At 38.2% G+C, this 18,921-nt stretch overlaps 1 protein-coding gene across 2 annotated transcripts in view; it reads left to right on the top strand.

The window, feature by feature from the left end:
- The window catches only part of LOC109415149 (homeobox protein H2.0), a 33,065-nt gene extending 14,634 nt beyond the window's left edge, over positions 1–18,431 (top strand). For both annotated transcript variants that reach the window (XM_062851934.1, XM_029873187.2), the window contains exons 2-3: positions 15,089–15,399; positions 18,200–18,431. In XM_062851934.1, the coding sequence (XP_062707918.1) occupies positions 15,089–15,399; positions 18,200–18,358 (470 nt within the window). In that variant the 3' untranslated portion in view covers positions 18,359–18,431. The remainder of the gene's footprint in view (positions 1–15,088; positions 15,400–18,199) is intronic.
- The last annotated feature ends 490 nt before the right edge of the window (positions 18,432–18,921 follow it).

Here is an 18,921-nt window from a genome sequence, read left to right as displayed (position 1 = left end):
TTTGACCAACACGTGTGAAGTGTTAAAATTGATAAATTTGCAAATAACATTCAAAATAGTAATGAAAACGTGATTTTCACGTAAATTTTACTATTTTTAGTGTAACTTTGTTATTTGAAATCACACAGCTTTGGTGTCTTCGGCGTCTTGTCTTATTTTTGCACGCTCTACAACTCTACAACTTGCAGAAGACGGGAAAACTCTAGGACGTAAAACAAAAAAGTTAGTATCGCAGCGCCACCTATGTGGCAATATTAGCAACTAACTTTCTTCACCACATAAAAGTACAGGTAAAATAAATACAAGTTTCCGAAGAAAACAACCTCAAAAAAATACAAATCGATAAACATTTAAACTACTCGATGAGCAGGCTGCTACTTCAATGAATTAAATGCTTTGGCTGTTTTCCTACTCTCCGCATTGACCAATGTGGCGCTAGCTTCTATGCGCGAAAAATCGCTAAAAGTAAATCGCAAAAATATTGTATGGCGAATAGCATCTAATGGCGTATTTCTCGAAGTGGAACACATTATTCGAAAAAATATTTAGTAGCGGTTGTGCACAATGATGACCGGTTTGGTGCCTACCAAATATTTTTTCGGTAAAAGCTTTCCATTTCGAGAAATTCGAGTTTAGATGCTTTTCGCCATACAAAATAAAATGAATTTACTCCTGCTGATCAACTGTGGGCGCGCGCCAAGCCGGTAGTCCATTACTGGCAACCTCACTCGCATCAACGATGAATTCGCCAAACTAAAGGAAGAAATCAAGTTCATTCAGCAATCTCTATCGAATGCCTCTATATCTCTTATCGAAGCACAAACATGCCGAAAACATGCGCTTCCTACACTGAACCCAAACATCATCCTGTATGCGACTGAAATCTAATACGCTCGCACCCTTTAACAAAAAGCATACACAAATCGGATGATGCCTCATATGGTCTGGTTCACCGTCAACTGAAATCGAGTGTATGCGAATCAGTCGATTACAGTACGAGACGCGAATAGGGGTTCAACTGAAAATCGCATAGCATTCGAATGCAACTATTTCGTATTTGGAATGCTGTTCAGTTTGCATATTATATGATGGGGATTCACTTTAAGAACATGAAATTCTGCATGATATGTCTGGAGCAACATTTGAAAAGGGCATACAAGCATTGGTAAACAATGACTTCACACGTCGCTCCTGAGCCCCCATCAGCTTATTCACAAAAACTAAGACCGTTATCAGATAGAGCAAACATCGATCTTTCGGATAACGGTGTTCATTTGCGTGGGCGGGCTGCTGTTATGCCCTAGGGAGCGTTTTCGGAAAAAGACACAAGACCTCTTGGGCCCTTTTCAAATGTTGCTCCAGATGTGATCTTTCAAAAAATGGCTACAAAAAAAATCTTTGCTTTGTTGTATCATTTTATTGAAGCGGCATCTGATTTCATTTAACTAACATAATAAAACATGTTCACTAGTGTGGGACACGCTTGTATGAAAAAATAAATCCTCGCTCCAGTCGACTTTTTAGATCCAATTTAGGCCCCATATGAACTGTACAAAATTTCAGCGCAATCGGTGAAACTATAATTTAGCGCAAGCGGTTCAAAGTTTGCATAGGATTTACTATGGGAAAAGTTACACTTTCAAACAAAAAATGCCAGAGGTTGGCCCTTGTCCCCTTAATTCAAATCGATCAATGCTTCTTGTAGAAACATCATTTATGAAACTTTCCTTCGAAGACCGCAAAACGATTGAATGCTTGTGGAAAAAGTTATTGATTTATTACCGATTAGTTATCCAACGAAGGGCTTTTTGTTTTGTTTTATCAGCAGCACTGCTGCTGCCGTTGTTGCATGGGGTGGCGGGAGGCATCACCACCCCCAGAAACAGCAGCAGCCAAGGCAACAGCTACAGTGCTGCTAATAAAACTAAACAAAAAGCCGTTCGTTGGATCACTAATCGGTAATAAATCAATAACTTTTTCCACAAGCATTCAATCGTTTTTCGGTCTTCGAAGGAATGTTTCATAAATGATTTTTCTACAAGAAGCATTGATCTATTTGAATTAAGGGGACAAGGGGCGACCTCTGCGATTTTTTATCTGAAAGTGTAACTTTTCCCATAGTAAATCCTATGAAAACTTTGAACCGCTTGCGCTAAATTATAGTTTCACCGATTGCGCTGAAATTTTGTACAGTTCATATGGGGCCCAAATGGGATCTAAAAAGTCGACTGGAGCGAGAATTTGATGTTTGTCCCATACTAATGTTCACTGGTGAAATAATATCACTTCGAACGGCACTCATTATTCTGATGGATTCACCACGCTGTTATTTACACAAAGGCTCCTAAAGTCCTATCGGGATTCTTATTTTAAACCACAATATATGGTTCAATAGTACATATTAACTCAATTTTTGACGTTTTTATTAACCGTAGTTGAGAATATATAATTTTTATTTTTTTAGCCTTGTGTCTCGTCCCTAGCTCATAACACATACTTTGAGTGATTTTTTTTCACCGTGTATGTCAGATAGGAACATTTTTGAAATCCCAGTGCGAAAAATGTCGAGCTCAGGCACACAAAGTTGACCTCAAATGTCAAAGAAGAACTATTTCAGGCCAAACATTTCAATAGGTCCTATCTGCATTTGAGAGGCTCTTTTTGTTCACTTTCTCTTTCAATTATTGCAATGTAATGGTACACTTTTCAACTATTTTTGCAGTACAAATCGAAAGACGATTGTTTTGACCATCGTTCAATGCGAGGAGACAATCATAATACAAATAAACAGCTGAGATATTAACGAAAGAGAGGGGAACCCAAGAGAGCCTCTCTTCTGCAGATAGGACCTTTAGACATGTTTGGCCTGATTTACCATTTTACTTATTTCGAATTTTCTCATTATTCCTTTGTTTTTCAAGTTCGAGTAAAATACAATTCCGATTAGAATACCATGCTTGATCGTATTATTCAATATAAGGGAGCGTCCATAAATTACGTCACGCTTTTAGGGGGGAGGGGGGGTTAAGCAAAGTGTTACGACCCATACAAAAATTTCAATGGTCCCATACAAAAAGTGTGACTAGGGGGGAGGGGGGGTTGAAAATTGACGATTTTCGCGTGACGTAATTTATGGACGTTCCCTAAGCGAGATTTCGTCTTTAATTTTAGGACCCTATTGTTGGGAACATTAAATTCAATCCATCGTATGCGCTGGGTTTCCAGACTGTCTTAATGCGTGTTACTGCGAACTTAGCGCTTTCACCCCTGAGCCAAGCCCAGAGCCGCCATCGTAGAAACTGAAAATAATTTATTTCAAACTTTAAAGTTTCTCCAGTTGAAATAATATTACTATTTATTACCTACCTTGATAACCACTCTGAGAGTCTATACAATAATTGTAATTCTCCTATTTATTGAAATTATAGAATACACGAAACACGATGCAACCGAGAAACGAGTTAATTTGCATCAAAAGAATGATGGCCGCCGTTCGTCCTATCGAAAATTGTCTCCAAACCAAACTCCAAGCTGTTCTGTGCTGGTGGTTCATCTGACGAATGAGCCCTCCGTCGGCATGCAGTTTGGACTGCAGACGGAATCCGGATGACATGCGTTGTGGGGTGCGCGCATCGTAAATGTAATCCTTTCTGTGGATGATGCTCGTTCGATTTTTTTCTATCCTGTTTCTGAATGATGGGGTGTACAATAAACAGTTTGATTGTCTAACCATTTACAATCGACAATCATCTGCTCATGTGATGATTTGTCATACGACGACAGCAATCATTCGAAATTGGGAAGACGGAATTTCAGATGAGTGGAAATGATGTTTCATTCGTTCTAAGGATGATGTTTTCGTTCAGTGTATTGTCCCCGTCTCCGTGGAAACATCGCTATTGTCACCCCATTTGGATGGATCAACGACTGTTGGCTACCGCAGCAGTACAGTGGAGGAGAGACCTTCAAGCGATCGCTTTTAGTTGTTTTTTTTTACCAACTTGTTCCTGCATGGAAGGATCCGTTATCAATGCCGTACATATCATGCATGGCCCGTTTACATACATATGTGATAATAATACGTGCACGCTAAGAAAATGTTACTCTAAAATGAGTAAGATTCACACAAAACTGAGCTAAACTGGAACAGCTCAAAAAATGAGTAAATTGCATTTCCAGCGATAGCGCTGGCCCAAGTGCAAAAATCCAACTGGTTTAAACCGTATAATATTCTTCGCATCATCAAGAATATTATACGGCTTAAACTGATGAGATTTTCGCATTTGGGCCAGCGCTATCGCTGGAAAAAAAAATTACTCAATTTTGAGTTGTCCCACTTTAGCTCGAAAATGAGTGAATTTTCTGACCGTGTGGCAATATTCTGTCGGACAATTTATTCCACGCTAGTATCGTTTACATTGCCGCTAAAAATTTAGCTGCTAAATCTGGGACAACAAATTGTCCGACTGTGTTGGTACCAAACTATCGTAATGTAAACACTTCCCTATCTGCCAATAAAATGGACTACCCGCTTGGCGCACACCCACAGTTGATCAGCAGGAGTAAATCCATTTTATTTTGTATGGTGAAAAGCATCTAAACCTCAATTACTTGAAATAGAAAGCTTTTACTGAAAAAATATTTGGTAGGCTTAATAGTAGTCATCATTGTGCACAACCACTACCAAATATTTTTTCGAATGATGTATTCCACTTCGATAAATTTACCTTTGGATGCTATTCGCCATACAATATTTTTGCGATTTACTTTTAATGAGTTTTCGCGCATAGAAGCTAGCGCCACATTGGTCGATGCGGAGAGTAGGAAAACAGCCGATGTAGTTAATTCATTAGCTGACAATGGACTACCCGCTTTGCTCGCAACCACAGTTGATCAGCAGGAGTAAATCAATTTAATTTTGTATGGCGAAATGCATCTAAACTTGAATTACTTGAAATACAAAGCTTTTCCCGAAAAAATATTTGGTAGGCTTAATAGTGCACAACCACTACGAAATATTTTTCCGAATAATGTGTTCCACTTTGAAGAATTTGCCTTTAGATGGTATTCGCCATACAATATTTTTGCGATTTACTTTTAGCGATTTTTCGCGCATAGAAGCTAGCGCCACATTGGTCGATGCGGAGAGTAGGAAAACAGCCGATGTAGTTATTTCATTCGTCTAGCAGACCGTTTACATGATGCTAATTGTGTCGGATAATCTAATATCCTCATTATTGTCCAGTAGTTTTAGCACCGAATTCAGAAGCTTCTGATTTTGTCATGCTAAATTTATTGTCTGCTAAAAAGTGTTTACATTGCGCTAAATTGACGCCAATACTGCTCGAAAATGAACTGTCGCTTAGAATGGTCACCATTATGCACAACCACTACCAAATATTTTTTCGAATAATGTATTCCACTTCGATAAATTTGCCTTTAGATGCTATTCGCCATACAATATTTTTGCGATTTACTTTTAGCGATTTTTCGCGCATAGAAGCTAGCGCCACATTGGTCGATGCGGTGAGTAGGAAAACATCCGATGTAGTTAATTCATTAGCAAATATGTAAACGGGTCATCAAGGTCGGAATAAATGTACGGTTTGAAAACACCGCTCTACCCTCGTCTACCTGGTCAACCGGATAACGTTTCGGGTATTCCACGATAGTGTTTGGGAACCACTGTAAGACCGGTGCTGCTGTATAAAATCAATCGTTTAAATGTATGGTTTGAATGTATGGCTGTCAGATATATTGTCTTGTACTGATTCGTAAAAATAGTGAGTTTGTTATGTTTTTATGTAAAATTACACTCAGAAATAAATAAAATCTTTAATGAATATTTCCTATGCAGAATTGCGGATCGAATAGGTTCATGCATTAACTGACTAAACATAAATAAGTTTAGCAAAACTATATGCCATTTAGTATCCAGAATGCATATATTTTATTATTAAAAAAAAAGTTGTTCCACGTGATTTTTTTTCTGAATTTTATGCATTTTATACATATATAGTATACATACTTTTCAGTAGAATTTAGCTTCTTTCAAGGAGTTCATTTGAATATTAAAAATCGACGAGTCAGCAGCTCAGCAGCCAGGCGTCACAAGCATAATGATAAATTTATTGTTATTATAAATGATATGATTTTGACAAAGTTTAAACATTTATCAATCCCAGAGCGGCTTTGCTGAAGATCCTTCCCTTATCACAACAAGCTGGGCAATGGGTAGCCAGGTCCAGTGGGCATGTTACTTTTTGGGCAAATACTTTTTGGGCAAATATTGTCCCGAAAAAGATGGTCAACAGCTTTCCGAAATATAATCTGATAGCATATTTTTTAAAAGCATTGAAAAAAGCGTTTTGCCATCGAAAATAAGCAATTGAAAAATCACTGTGATTTCACCTATTTCCCCCCAGAGAAAGCACATTTTCGGTGCACCCATACAGCTCAAGCATTGCATCACACGCAATAAGTGAATACGTCAAAAGAAAGCTTATTTATCTTAGAAACGACTAACCGAATAATATTCCGCATTATTTGTCATAAAATTATCAAATTTAAGTAATTCTTACTTGGAGAATGTTATCTTGAGTTGAACCATTTGTAATCTAAATTTGAACTAGTAAACGGGGGCGAGTTTCCAGTGTTGGCCTGTAGACTGCGCTAGTGGATGCTTTGTTTACTCTTGAGGGATGAACAATTCCAAATTTAGTTTCCAAATTCCTAAAGAATTTCGAACATTCTGAGTTGATATTCCACTGCCTAATGATAAATGGGTATGAGAATTAGCAGATTCATGTCATTTTTAATTGTTTAGCATGGAATTGGCTGTTTTGTGAGTTGCTCGAGCTGCTGCCACCAGTAGTTCAAATTAACATTAAAATTGGTTCAAATTATGATTACAATGGTTCAAACTAAGGCGAAACTGGAAGCATTTCCTCATTTTTTTGGTTTTTGATTTTTTATAAAATAACGAAGCAATATTTTCAAAACCGGTTTTCGTGCACATATAGAGTATGGATCAAGGTATCTTCTGATTTTTTTTTTGTGGTGAAAAAAGTTTTCCATTTTTGCAGAAACCATTTTTTTGTGAAATTTTATTCAAAAATGGTTTCTGCGAAAACGAAAAACATTTTCGCTGGTTTTGTTTACGAAGAGATTTGTGCGCTCGAAATCGTGAGTAGGTGCCAAACTCGGCCATTGTGGCGGCCATTTTGGGATTCTAACAAGTCTGTCCTTAAAATTTGCACTGCTTCAGAAAGCCGCAATTAGGTTCAAATTTTGATTACCTACCCTAATTAGGAGAAAGATATGATATGAGTAAATATGAGGAAGATATATTGAAATTTACGCGTTCAAATGAAGGGATCAAAACAATGTGTTTTGTTACTGTGAAACTTTGCTGCATCCAATTCATTATGTAGAACTTTTAGAAGGAGCAACAACATTTTATTCAAATATTGCTAAACAAATATGCAAACGTGAAAATATAAAACAAAAATGAAAAATAAAGTTTTTATAATTGCTGCTTTCTTATAAGTTTTCACCTGCACAGCAGTCTGAAAACTTGACATTCGCTCACTTAAATTAATTTACGCATTTTCATTATAAAATATATGCATTGAGAGCCTATTTCTTGGAAATCTGAATGCATAAATTAGATTTAGTTATCAAATGAATGAAAAATAGTTATTTAATGAATATCCTGATTTCTGAGTATACTCTATACCCAGGGAGTCGAGATAAGTCTCCCTACTGGAGCGGGAATCGAGCCCGCCGTCTCCGGATTGGCGATCCATAGCGTTACCCACAGGGCTAACTGAAGCCCCCCCCCCCCCTTTCAGGATTGTATAACGCCAATATTGGAGAAGAAACTAACTTATTACGTAGCTCTGTGAATGCATGTTTAGGGAACGTCCATAAATTACGTCACGCAAAAATGGTCATTTTCTAACACCCCCCCCCCTCCTATGTCACACTTTTTGAATGGGATCTCTGAAATTTTTGTACGGGTCGTCACAGTTTCCTGAGCCCTACCCCTTCCCCTTAAAAGCGTGACGTAATTAATGGACGCTCCCTTACAACGTTTGTCAAACTCGAACTTAGCATTTGGCTTAGCCAATGCTCGCAATGGCTGGGAGATGGTATTATGTTTCCAGTTCAAAACCGAATTAGCGACATTTTTTCTTTGACTTCCGCTGCTTTTGCCTTGCGTTAAACACAATGTCGGAAGTGGGGCGCTGTATAGAGCACCAGGTGTACAATACAGCGCCCCACTTCCGACATTATGTTTAACGCAAGGCAAAAGCAGCGGAAGTCAAAGAAAAAATGTCGCTAATTCGGTTTTGAACTGGAAACATAATACAGAATAAAGGAATACAATGACGGAAGTAAGCCAAGCCAATGCATTCACTCACCTCCTTAGTGTTCGTAGGGAAAGGAATGCTTCCAATAGCCTCAAAGTGCGAGTTTTTTGGCTTATTGCCTTCATCGCTTACCGAGAACCCTAGCAGATCTACTTGTATGTAACAAAACGAACATTTCTTGAATTTGATTTCAGCTAGACATCGCAACACAAGCTTCAACAGCACCAAATGTTCTTTTATGGTGTCTGTCCTTCAGAAATAGAGCAAGAACCATATTTATAAAGCGCTGGAAGACAGCGGGCTCATTTCGCAATCCGAACGACATTTTAACGTACTCAAACTGCCCAAACAAAAGACGTGTAGGGAATAGATTCAGGAACTACAATATCCTGATGAAACCCATTCCTCAAGTCAAGCACTGTAAAATACCGTACACCTTTCGTTGATCGTGACGAGTGCCTCAAGATCTCACCCAATGAGAAACCATGAAATGATGAACCTGCCTCAGATGCATTTCCGTCAAATGACGCTCGAATTCGATTCGACCAGCTCTTCCTCAGACTCAGTACCGTCGTCCATGGAAACGCCCACGCGTGTATTTCCTATGGAGCTTGTGAGTCGTGACCCATAGTTTGAGAAAGGTGATTACCGTGGGTACACGGTCATGGATCACTTAGTGGTATTTTTTACCTTTAAAATTCAATTAAAAATAAAAGAAAACCAAAACTACGACTTTGAAAGCACCGTTGGCTACCCACGTAACCACGAAGCCGTATATAAGTGCATCAATTTTGCCATATATTGATAATTAAAATTATGAATATAATGCTGCATTACTTTAAACACCCCATTGAAGCAATATTAAAGTCGAAAAGGGCCCCACTAAAATCAAATTAGTGCCACATATTGCAGCACGCTGACAGCCATTGCTAAAGTAATATAAATGCATGTGCTGTACATTTGCATTTGACATGCTTGATACGTGCAACACGAAAAACCAAAACAAAAATCTATTTTTAGCACCGTTTCGTTATCGACGGTACTGATGCCCTCACACATTAATGTTTTAACCATTATTTTTTTGTAGTCGGATCGGGAGTCGAACCAGAAGTGTTGAAGACCGCTAGATGAGTTCCATACGCGCTGGCACCTTGGACCGTTTCTGCTGCAGTGATAACAACAGATTATTATTAACTAAAAGGAAAATGTTCTTCTATCTCAATCATTGTAGTAGAGGGTAAAACGACTATGTCATATGTAATAGAATACAGTAAACTATCACATTCCGATAAATTACTGAAAATTACAATGCATTTTAGAAGATATTTTTTTTTGGTTTTTATTTTTGTGTATTTTAACTAGTTGCAAATTCTACACTCATTTTTAGAAGATATTTAATCAACATAAGAAAATAAAAACCTCGACTAAAACACCCTTCGCACATTGCTCATATGCTAATTGTGATTTCTATCGTTTTTGGCATGTGATTGCAGCCTACAGAAAAGAGAAAAGTTCATCTCTAAATAGCTTTTGCTGTCGTCGATCGGTGGCTCAAACGGGGATTAAGTTGGTCGGGAGTCGAACCAGAAATGTTGAAGACCGCTAGAGTTGACCGTAAAGTTGTTCAATCTTCTTGATTTCATTTGTTTACCATTACAGTCAAGCTTTTATTATTGTATTGTTAGAGCATACTTTGCTAGTTTGTTTATTCAGTTTTTGCAGTGGTGAATTATTGGATTATCTTATATCACCTTTTAATAAACCCGAATGTAAAGAAAAATGCAATGCATCATCACATTGATAATGCCAATCTAAAGGATTATTGCATGACAAGTGTGGAATTACTTCATTTCGCATTGCAGAGATTGATATTCAGTCTAATTCGTGCAATGTTATAATGCTTGTGGTTACTTGGGATATGTTTTGATTCGAACTTTTCATTACCGATCCATTTGAAGTATAATCGCAAGTCATTTCCGCGTAAAAAGGAATATTTCACTGTTTACAAAACGCCTTATTATGGATCAGTTCCACAGAGTCCCACATATTATGGATCAATTTTTGCCATATTATGGATCAGTGCAAAATTACTCAAAATTCCAACTCCAATAATAAATTTGCGTTTGTAAGGCTAAACTACGCAGTGTATTGATTATTTTACTGATGGAGTATCCGATTTTACAACAGGAATAAGAGAAAACATTAAAAAGTCCCGAATCCATTTACTTCGACAGAGGTGCGCCACTAGGTTTCAGTGATGCTCTCCATTTTAAGTGTTATTATTACAACTCTGTGTTTCAAGACACTTGGTTTTCAAGGTTACATGTTTTTAAATGCTACTTTTGATACTTTAAAGTAAGAATGTTGTATCAAGAGCGTTGAGTGGAGCAAAAATCTATATTTGTTTAAAGTGATCCATAATAGCGTCAAAAAAGTCACATTATTTTAGTATTTGAATCCCAGAATAAAACAAAACTTCTTTTAATAAATACATACATATATTATCCAACGTGTACGAGCGATTTTTATATCAAAATTGATGGATTTCGACACTTTTAGAGCTTACCGCTGCAGGAGTAGCTTCTTATGGAATTCGGCTATTTACTGGCAGATGTGAGAGGGCAACACTATCGTTGCATTAAAATACATTTTATTTTTAGATTGAACTCTTGTAAATTAATTTTTATCTCAGAAAACAAATAGGATCATGCTACAAAAATGAATTTCGTTCCGAAATATATGTTTTGAGCAAGATATTCGACTTTAAACATCAAAGTGATCCGTAATTGTGTGTGATCCATAACTGTGTAGGGACGGTATATGTAGTTCATACGGCGTCTTCTCGACGGCAGACAAAGGCATACGAATCTGCAAATAGTTTTCAGTGCTAGTTCTGGACAGCACGTTACACGTCCCTGTATCTTCGTTATGCTGAGCAGTATCCAGCGACTTTCCAACATTCCAATTCCTTGAGCGGTTTTATTATATGTTCCTACATTTTCTTTATGCAGAACAATTTTCGTCGCTTGCCGAACACGTCATTTCCTTGGACGGGTTTCATTACACGTCCCTGCAATTTCTTTATGCAGAACATTTTTCGGTGGTTATCCAACAACGCCATTTCCTTGGACGATTTTCATTACGCATCCCTGCATTTTATTTGTGCAGAACAATTTAAGGTGGTTACCCAAAAACGCCATTACCTTGGACGGGTTTCATTACCAGGGATGGGATCATTCATTTGCAAAGATTTACATTCACTTGATACTATCTCAGTTCAGAAGCATTCTATCAAAAAACTATGTATAGATGAATTGAACCTTGTAGTTTTATCTGAAAATTCGCCGAATAGCATTAGGGTCGCACACGCATACCAAATTCGTGAACGAGCTGTGCAGGCAACTCTCCACGCGGTGAATGTAAATTACATTCACGCTGTGGAGAGTTGCGTTTGCTGCCTTCTGTTATTATTGACGCTACGCTAGTACATTGTTCTACAAAGTTTCAGGTAAAACAAAAATGAAAAAGTGCTTCTTACATTAATTTTTGTTACGATGATTCTGAAGCGAGTTATTCGCAAGTGAATGTAAATGATTGCAAATGAATGATCCCATCCTTGTTCATTACACGTCCCTGCATTTTCCTAATGCAGAAAAATTTTTGGCGGTTCGATGCATCAATAATTCGCCCAACCATAAACACCTCGAGTCGCCGCGAGTATTTTACTGCTACAATAACCGAAGACCTTCTCTACCATCACACACATCACATTGCTTATTTTTCAATTTTCGTTTCACCGAGCGACAAGACAACACTGACATTCACGATCCGAGGAACAACTAAAGCGTGATCATCGTGGCTGTACATCCGAACTGTATACAGTGGACAATTTTATTCCCGACCATAACGGCAATCTAACCCGCCGTCTCCGGTTTGGCGATCCATAGCCTTAAGGAGAAACTTCAAAGAATACAAACATGGCTGCCACAATGGCCGACTTGGTCCCCTACTCACGTTATCAAGAGCACCAATCTTGAAAATTCGTAAACAAATGCTCTCGATTTGTTAAAGCTGCCTCTTTTTGCAAGTGAACAAAGCCAGGAAAAACAAGTGCGGCTTGGCTCAATGCTTTGTTCGTCAGATTTGTGCCTCTAAAGTTTGTTTGAAAAATTGCAATGGGATTTCTTGATGTTTCACCTTAGGGCGAAACTGGAAGCATTTCCTCACTTTTTGGTTTTTGATTTTTTTATTAAATAACGAAGCAATATTTTCAAAATCGGTTTTCGTGCACATGTAGAGTATGGATCAAGGTATCTTCTAATTTTTTTTTGTAATGGAATATGTTTTTGGTTTTTGCAGAAACCATTTTGGAACAAAATTTCACAAAAAAATGGTTTCTACGAAAACGGAAAACATTTTCCACCTCAAAAAAATTCAGAAGATACCTTGATCTATACTACCGACTTTGAAAATATTGCTTCGTTATTTAATAAAAAATCAAAAACCGAAAAAATGAGAAAATGCTACCAGTTTCGCCTTAATTACAGGCTAACTGGAGACCTATTGTAGAACTGGAAGGTATTGTGGGGTGTGAACAAAGATTGATGACATTCCCCTAAGATTGGTGTCCTTCTCCTAGGGTGACGAGGTGGGCAGTGTGATGTTACTTCATTGAGAAGTTGAGCTTTGGCAGAGCATATCATTGTGCTTGCCTCACAATATAAAAATTCATGCAATAGCAGGCAAAGAAAGCCCTTAAATTACCATAAAGAAGAAGAATACCTTCCAGTATCATGCTTGCCATATTCGTTTTAAGGCCAAGTTTTCGACAGAAACAGTCACTGATGAAATTGACCTGGGATGCACTGTCCAAGACGACTTGGCCCATTGTGATCGAAGTCATCGGAGGCAACAAGAGAACGTTGGAGACATCAGAAGCGGTAGGTTTTTGTATGATTGAAATCGTGAACTGTTGCGGTTGTTCTACACTTGTGTGGGCCTTGGTGAATGCTGATGATGAGGAAAGGTTTGGCAAAGTGTGATGAGGTATAAATTGCATTTGCGGCACATACCTACCTGTCTTTTTAGATAATTTTTACAAAGTTTAAAAGACATAGACACCGTCTTTTGCCAGTAGCTGTACAGACTGAACGAAACTCAACACTAGACAATTTACACGACGAGCACCAGTGGATACGATGAAGTAACATTTCTTGCGAAAAGTTTCATCACTCGGAGCGGGAACCATACCCTCATCCCATGGTATGGTACGGCTATACGCTTGGTGACGCTAACCGCACGGCTACGAGGCTCAACGAATTTTCAAACGATCAACGTGAGCAAGACGTCAAACTTTAAGTATTGATACAATATAGGTGTGGTTTTGAACATAGTTCACTAAGTTGACAAATGTGTGGCAACATAGGGCGTTGAACTCCGAGGAGGAAACTTTAGAGGTTGCTTGAACGACCAAATAGGCTAAGGTTTGGCCGGCTGTGGCAATTGAAGTGCAAAACATTGCGATTCAATGAAGTTAAGACAATACTGCAGAGTGATGTCATCGTCGTGTATTTCTGCAATTTTCTGGCACCACAGCTGTCTTGTTTCGATATCCACCATGCGTATCTCGATCCTCTCTATGTATGGCTTTGAGAGTACGAATCACACCATCTGAAACATCATCCAACATACGAAGGCCCCTCGCCGAAGATAATGTCAACGTGTTTTGTGCCAGAATGCGCTGTAGTGATTATTGGAAATTTCGCCAGGCTTAGTTGTACCGGACTGGGACTTGAGCTTATCCAATGTTGCTTGATAATTCGCATCCTATATTTTGAGATGTGCATTACGGATACAAACATTGTTTTTGTCTGTATTAACGAGATTTTTAACCCTAGGCTAGTTCATCTCACGACCCAGTTTACTTCCCTTCCGAAGGAAGAACCCACATTTTGTGGGTATGTCGGGAGTGGGATTCGATCCCAGGTCCTCGGCGTGATAGTTAAGTGTTCTAACCACCACACCAGGTCCGCTCCACAATATATATAAACAATTGCAGTCATCACTTCCTTCCCCTTCCCCAGATTGACCTGCAACCTGACGTGGCAGGCGCCATTGTCACCTAGAAATAGAAGATCACCTACGCTCACACACTGGAGATACCTGCTTAGTCCCCGGCAGATATCTCATTGGTTCTTTGTGTGAGTGTAGCTGGTCTGGCAATACTGCTGTAGCATCTACGGGCGGTCAATCAAGTTCAAGCTCTTATGTGTGAAAATGTCAAACCGGAATAACTTTATTCGTTAAGAAAAAATATTACCTTTTATAACGTCGTATCAAGTATCAGTACATTGTTCATGAATGCTTAAATTTTCATTAAATTCGATTTACTGGGTTTGGAGATATGATAGTTCAAAAACTAGTTGTTCAAAATATAGTGTTTTACGAAAACGATTCTAACTTCGCGAAAGATTAATCAATCGAACTAAAACTTGCATCAAACCAATGCATTGGTGACCTTTTAATAGGTTGGCAAATAGACAAAGTTGAACTATTTTGAATGGGAAATAGCTTGTTGAACTATTTTTTATGAGAAAAAAGTTGCCTATTCCAAACATATTCATTTCAAGTTCTTTTCAAAATAATAATCATTTGCTTATTGTGTTCACAGTCTCCTTGAGTCACATATAAATATATATACTTCCGTTTTGCAGGAATGAAAATCGACACGCCATTTGAGGTAACATCATACGAGAATGATTTTCATGGAGCTCCTCAGCATCCTGCTTCAGCAGTAGACGAAAGTTACAGTATGTTCCACGAATGCGTAGTGAATGGTGTACACCAGCACGCAAAAGCGTTTAAACTAGGAGAAACCGACAGAAAAGGCAAGCGTTCCTGGTCTCGCGCGGTTTTTAGCAATCTACAGAAAAAAGGACTTGAAAGAACGTTTCAGAAACAAAAGTACATAACCAACCCAGACAGAAAACGCTTAGCTGCCAATCTAGGATTGCATGATTCTCAGGTATATGTGAAATATGTGTATTTTTTATCGATTGCTCATTTGTTTGAGAAAACACAGATAAAAACAAAAAAAAATACAAGAACAGTATTTTTTTTTTTGTTATTTTCCTTAAACAACAGAAAAATTAACAGAATACACTACAGATTACTCCAATTGGTCGATTCATTTACATAATACGCATGATCCCATATATATGCTAACCATTTTTATCCGAAGGTATACCGTAAAACGTAAAGTTGAAAATTTCGCCTCGACATAAGGAGTATATCGGAAATTAACTGTAAATGTTCACACCAGCCTTGAAGCTAATCAATTCGAAATAAACATAACTTTATTTTTGGAGATACTATATATATTTTTTTTAAAAATGAATGCCAACTCTGATTATCTAAATATAAACATTTAACTTTGATTTTTTTATCACAACGATTACACATATGTTTTTAAAATTTTGAACGCTTCAAAAATTTTGAAATTGCTAAAACTGTTGGAAAATAATCATTATTTTTTCTTTTTTTTGCGCAAATATATTCTTTCCCAGAATGCTCATGATATAAATAGAAACAATATTTTTTTTTCAAGAAAAATTTCCTCCGCATTCTAGCACAATTCCTCAAAATTAAAAAGAGACTATTTTTTTTTTTTTGAGAAACCCTTTTTATGCGTCTCCAAAGAGTTCTTAACGATTACGCAAATAAAAAATACAGTAAGTTGAAAATTTGCATTCTTTCAATTGGTCATGTATTTAAATTGAGTCAAAAGGGTAGTTTTACCCGAGAACGGACCTCTGAAGATATTTAAACTTACCATAAAGATCAGGCAAAGGCCGGGGTGGCCTCTGCTGTACATAGTAGCCGACGTCTCCATTCCACTCGGTCCCTGGCTGTTTGTCTCCAGTTCCGCACTCTGCGTAGGGTCCGCAGATCGTCCTCCACTTGGTCGACCCACCTAGCTCGCTGCGCACCACGTCTTCTTGTACCGGTCGGATGGCTCTCGAAAACCATTTTAGCCGGGTTTCTATCCGACATCCTGATGGCGTGACCCGTCCACCGTAGCATCTCGATAATCGCGGTGTGGACGCGGTTGGTTCTCTCAGCAGCTGATGCAGCTCGTGGTTCATTCGCTTTCTCCAAGTCCTGTCTTCCAACTGCTCTCCGCCGTAGATGGTTCGCAACACCTTCCGTTCGAAACCTCAAAGGGCGCGTTGGTCCTCTGCACGTAGAGTCCATGTTTCGTGTCCATAGAGAACTACCGGTCTAATCAACGTTTTGTAGATAGTTAACTTCGTGTCCACCAGTGCTTCTCCACCGTGTTTCAGTAACTCGCTTGGCAGTTGATCTGCTCCAGCGGCTTTGTTGTTTTTCAACCGGATAACCTCCTCTTCAATCTCTTGGAGGTTAGGGTCTGGAAATCTTTCATCCTGCGCACGTACTCCTAGATCAGTTACCGTGCCACCTTCTGTGCTTGCAACGTCGTCATTGAGGTGCTCATCGTAATGCTGCCGCCACCTCTCGACCACCTCACGCTCGCTCGTGAGAATAGTGCTATTGCCGAGGTACTACCTATGGCGGATCGGTTGGCTCTCCAGCCATCTTCAAGCGTAGCTGCGCCAAGCTGCCAGTGTTGTCACATTTAAATCTGTATTCTGCTTTTCAAAAATCTGTATCATCATTTTTTGCCAAAAATCTGTATGAAATCTGTAATATTTCGCGGAAAATTTATACAAAATTCTGTAAGTTTCTGAAAAATCTGTATAATCTGATTGTATCGAGTCGTATTTTCTCCTATGTTATTGGTCTACCATCTTCTAGCTGGGCGTGATGTAGCATTTCTTACTCAGCCGCTGGATGCCAGAACAGCCGCACCTCCTTGGTGAACAGACGCTCGAATCGTACCTCCTCAATCTAGCTGAAGTCAGAAGGACAACAGTGCCCAGGCTGCACTACCAGCTAAGCACACAACTTCTAGCTGGCGGTCTTTGTCATCGCTTGACCCGTGGAAGCATGGGGTAGGAACTTGTGAGGACCAGAGCTATGTTGGACGCTCTCCTTATCGATTCACCGTTTTGCAGCCCGTTATCAAGTTATGTCTAATCAAATCTAATCTAATTTAACACAAACGCAGCCAGTACGAGAAAGCATCCTGAAAAATAATTAGGTTAGATTACGCCCAATTATTTTTCTTGTCAATATTGAGACTTGTAGCACATCAGAGATATGATACAAGCATCAAAGCGGCCAGGCCTACTGCGTTGTGTTTGCCGCGAAGATAATTTTTTGAATTGTGGGAGTATTGATTTATTTGTTATGTTATGTTAACTGCAAATAATAATTACTTTTTTCCAGGTTTTCCCCCGTATATTTTTTTTTTGCTACTAATTATTGAAACGTTCTTTTTTTAATAGCATTTTGTACAGATTGGTATTTTGTGTGGTGTACTCATTGAACCATATTTTCAATAATACTAATCATTTTCCAAATTTCTTCGGGCTGTTCTAAACTTAACTAATTTGATAGAAGAACCGGAATAAAAAGACCAACCATGCTTCAAGATAGGGCATTTTGAACATATACAGTTAATTTGCGATACACTCCTTATTCACAAAAGGCATAATGGCACATGCACAAATACGGTGTATATAAAGCATGAATTACTCTGTATGTACAATTACAGTTGAACCCTAATATAATTGCATTACATAAGGACGATTTAATCAATTTTATGTCACCCTCTCCCCTTCAAACATACCAGAATATTAAATGACTTATAATAAATATACAATCTGCAATTTTTTTTCTAGGTTAAAGTGTGGTTTCAAAATCGACGAATGAAGTGGCGGAAAACTATCAAACCAAGCAGCAAGCAGTCGTCCTTAGAAGTTCATAATGAAACGAGATCACAAAGTTGCGAAGAGTCCTCTAACGAGGTAGACACTGATGACGAAGTCATAATCGACTAGTGCACAAATAATAATTCCACATTGCAGTTTGTATTTTAGTTTTTGTGTTATTATAAGAACATTGACAGCACGATTGGGAATCCTTTTTTATTCGGTGTAGATAATTCACAGAACTCCAAGGTCGATTTGGTGAACAAGTGATTTATTTATTTATTTCAAATCAACAATTTTTTACCTGTTACGGGGAATGAAGTGGGTTTTTTAACCATGGGGATACAGGTATTCTTCGATAAAACGTACAAAAAAAATTCTCCTTGTACGTTATATCGAAGTGTACGTTATATCGAAGCAGAGAAACATTTATTATTTTTTATGCTAGTGTTGATGTTCGACGTAAAATTAACCCCAATTAATGATTTCAGTGAAATTCACAAAACCAATAATGAAAAACATGAGTTTTCATAAAAAACTCATTTCGTTTTTTGTGCTTCGATATACCGTACATTTTGCTTCGATACAACGTATACACTAAATTTTTCCCCAAATTGCGCTAATTTAGGGTGAAAAGGCTAATACTGCAACAAAACATTGATTTGAGTGATTTCGTAGTTTGTCTGAAAGTT

The sequence above is a fragment of the Aedes albopictus genome, chromosome 2 (genome assembly GCF_035046485.1).
Source record: "Aedes albopictus strain Foshan chromosome 2, AalbF5, whole genome shotgun sequence".
Classification (NCBI taxonomy): Eukaryota; Metazoa; Arthropoda; class Insecta; order Diptera; family Culicidae; genus Aedes; species Aedes albopictus.
This window is presented reverse-complemented; position numbering and strand designations above follow the sequence as displayed.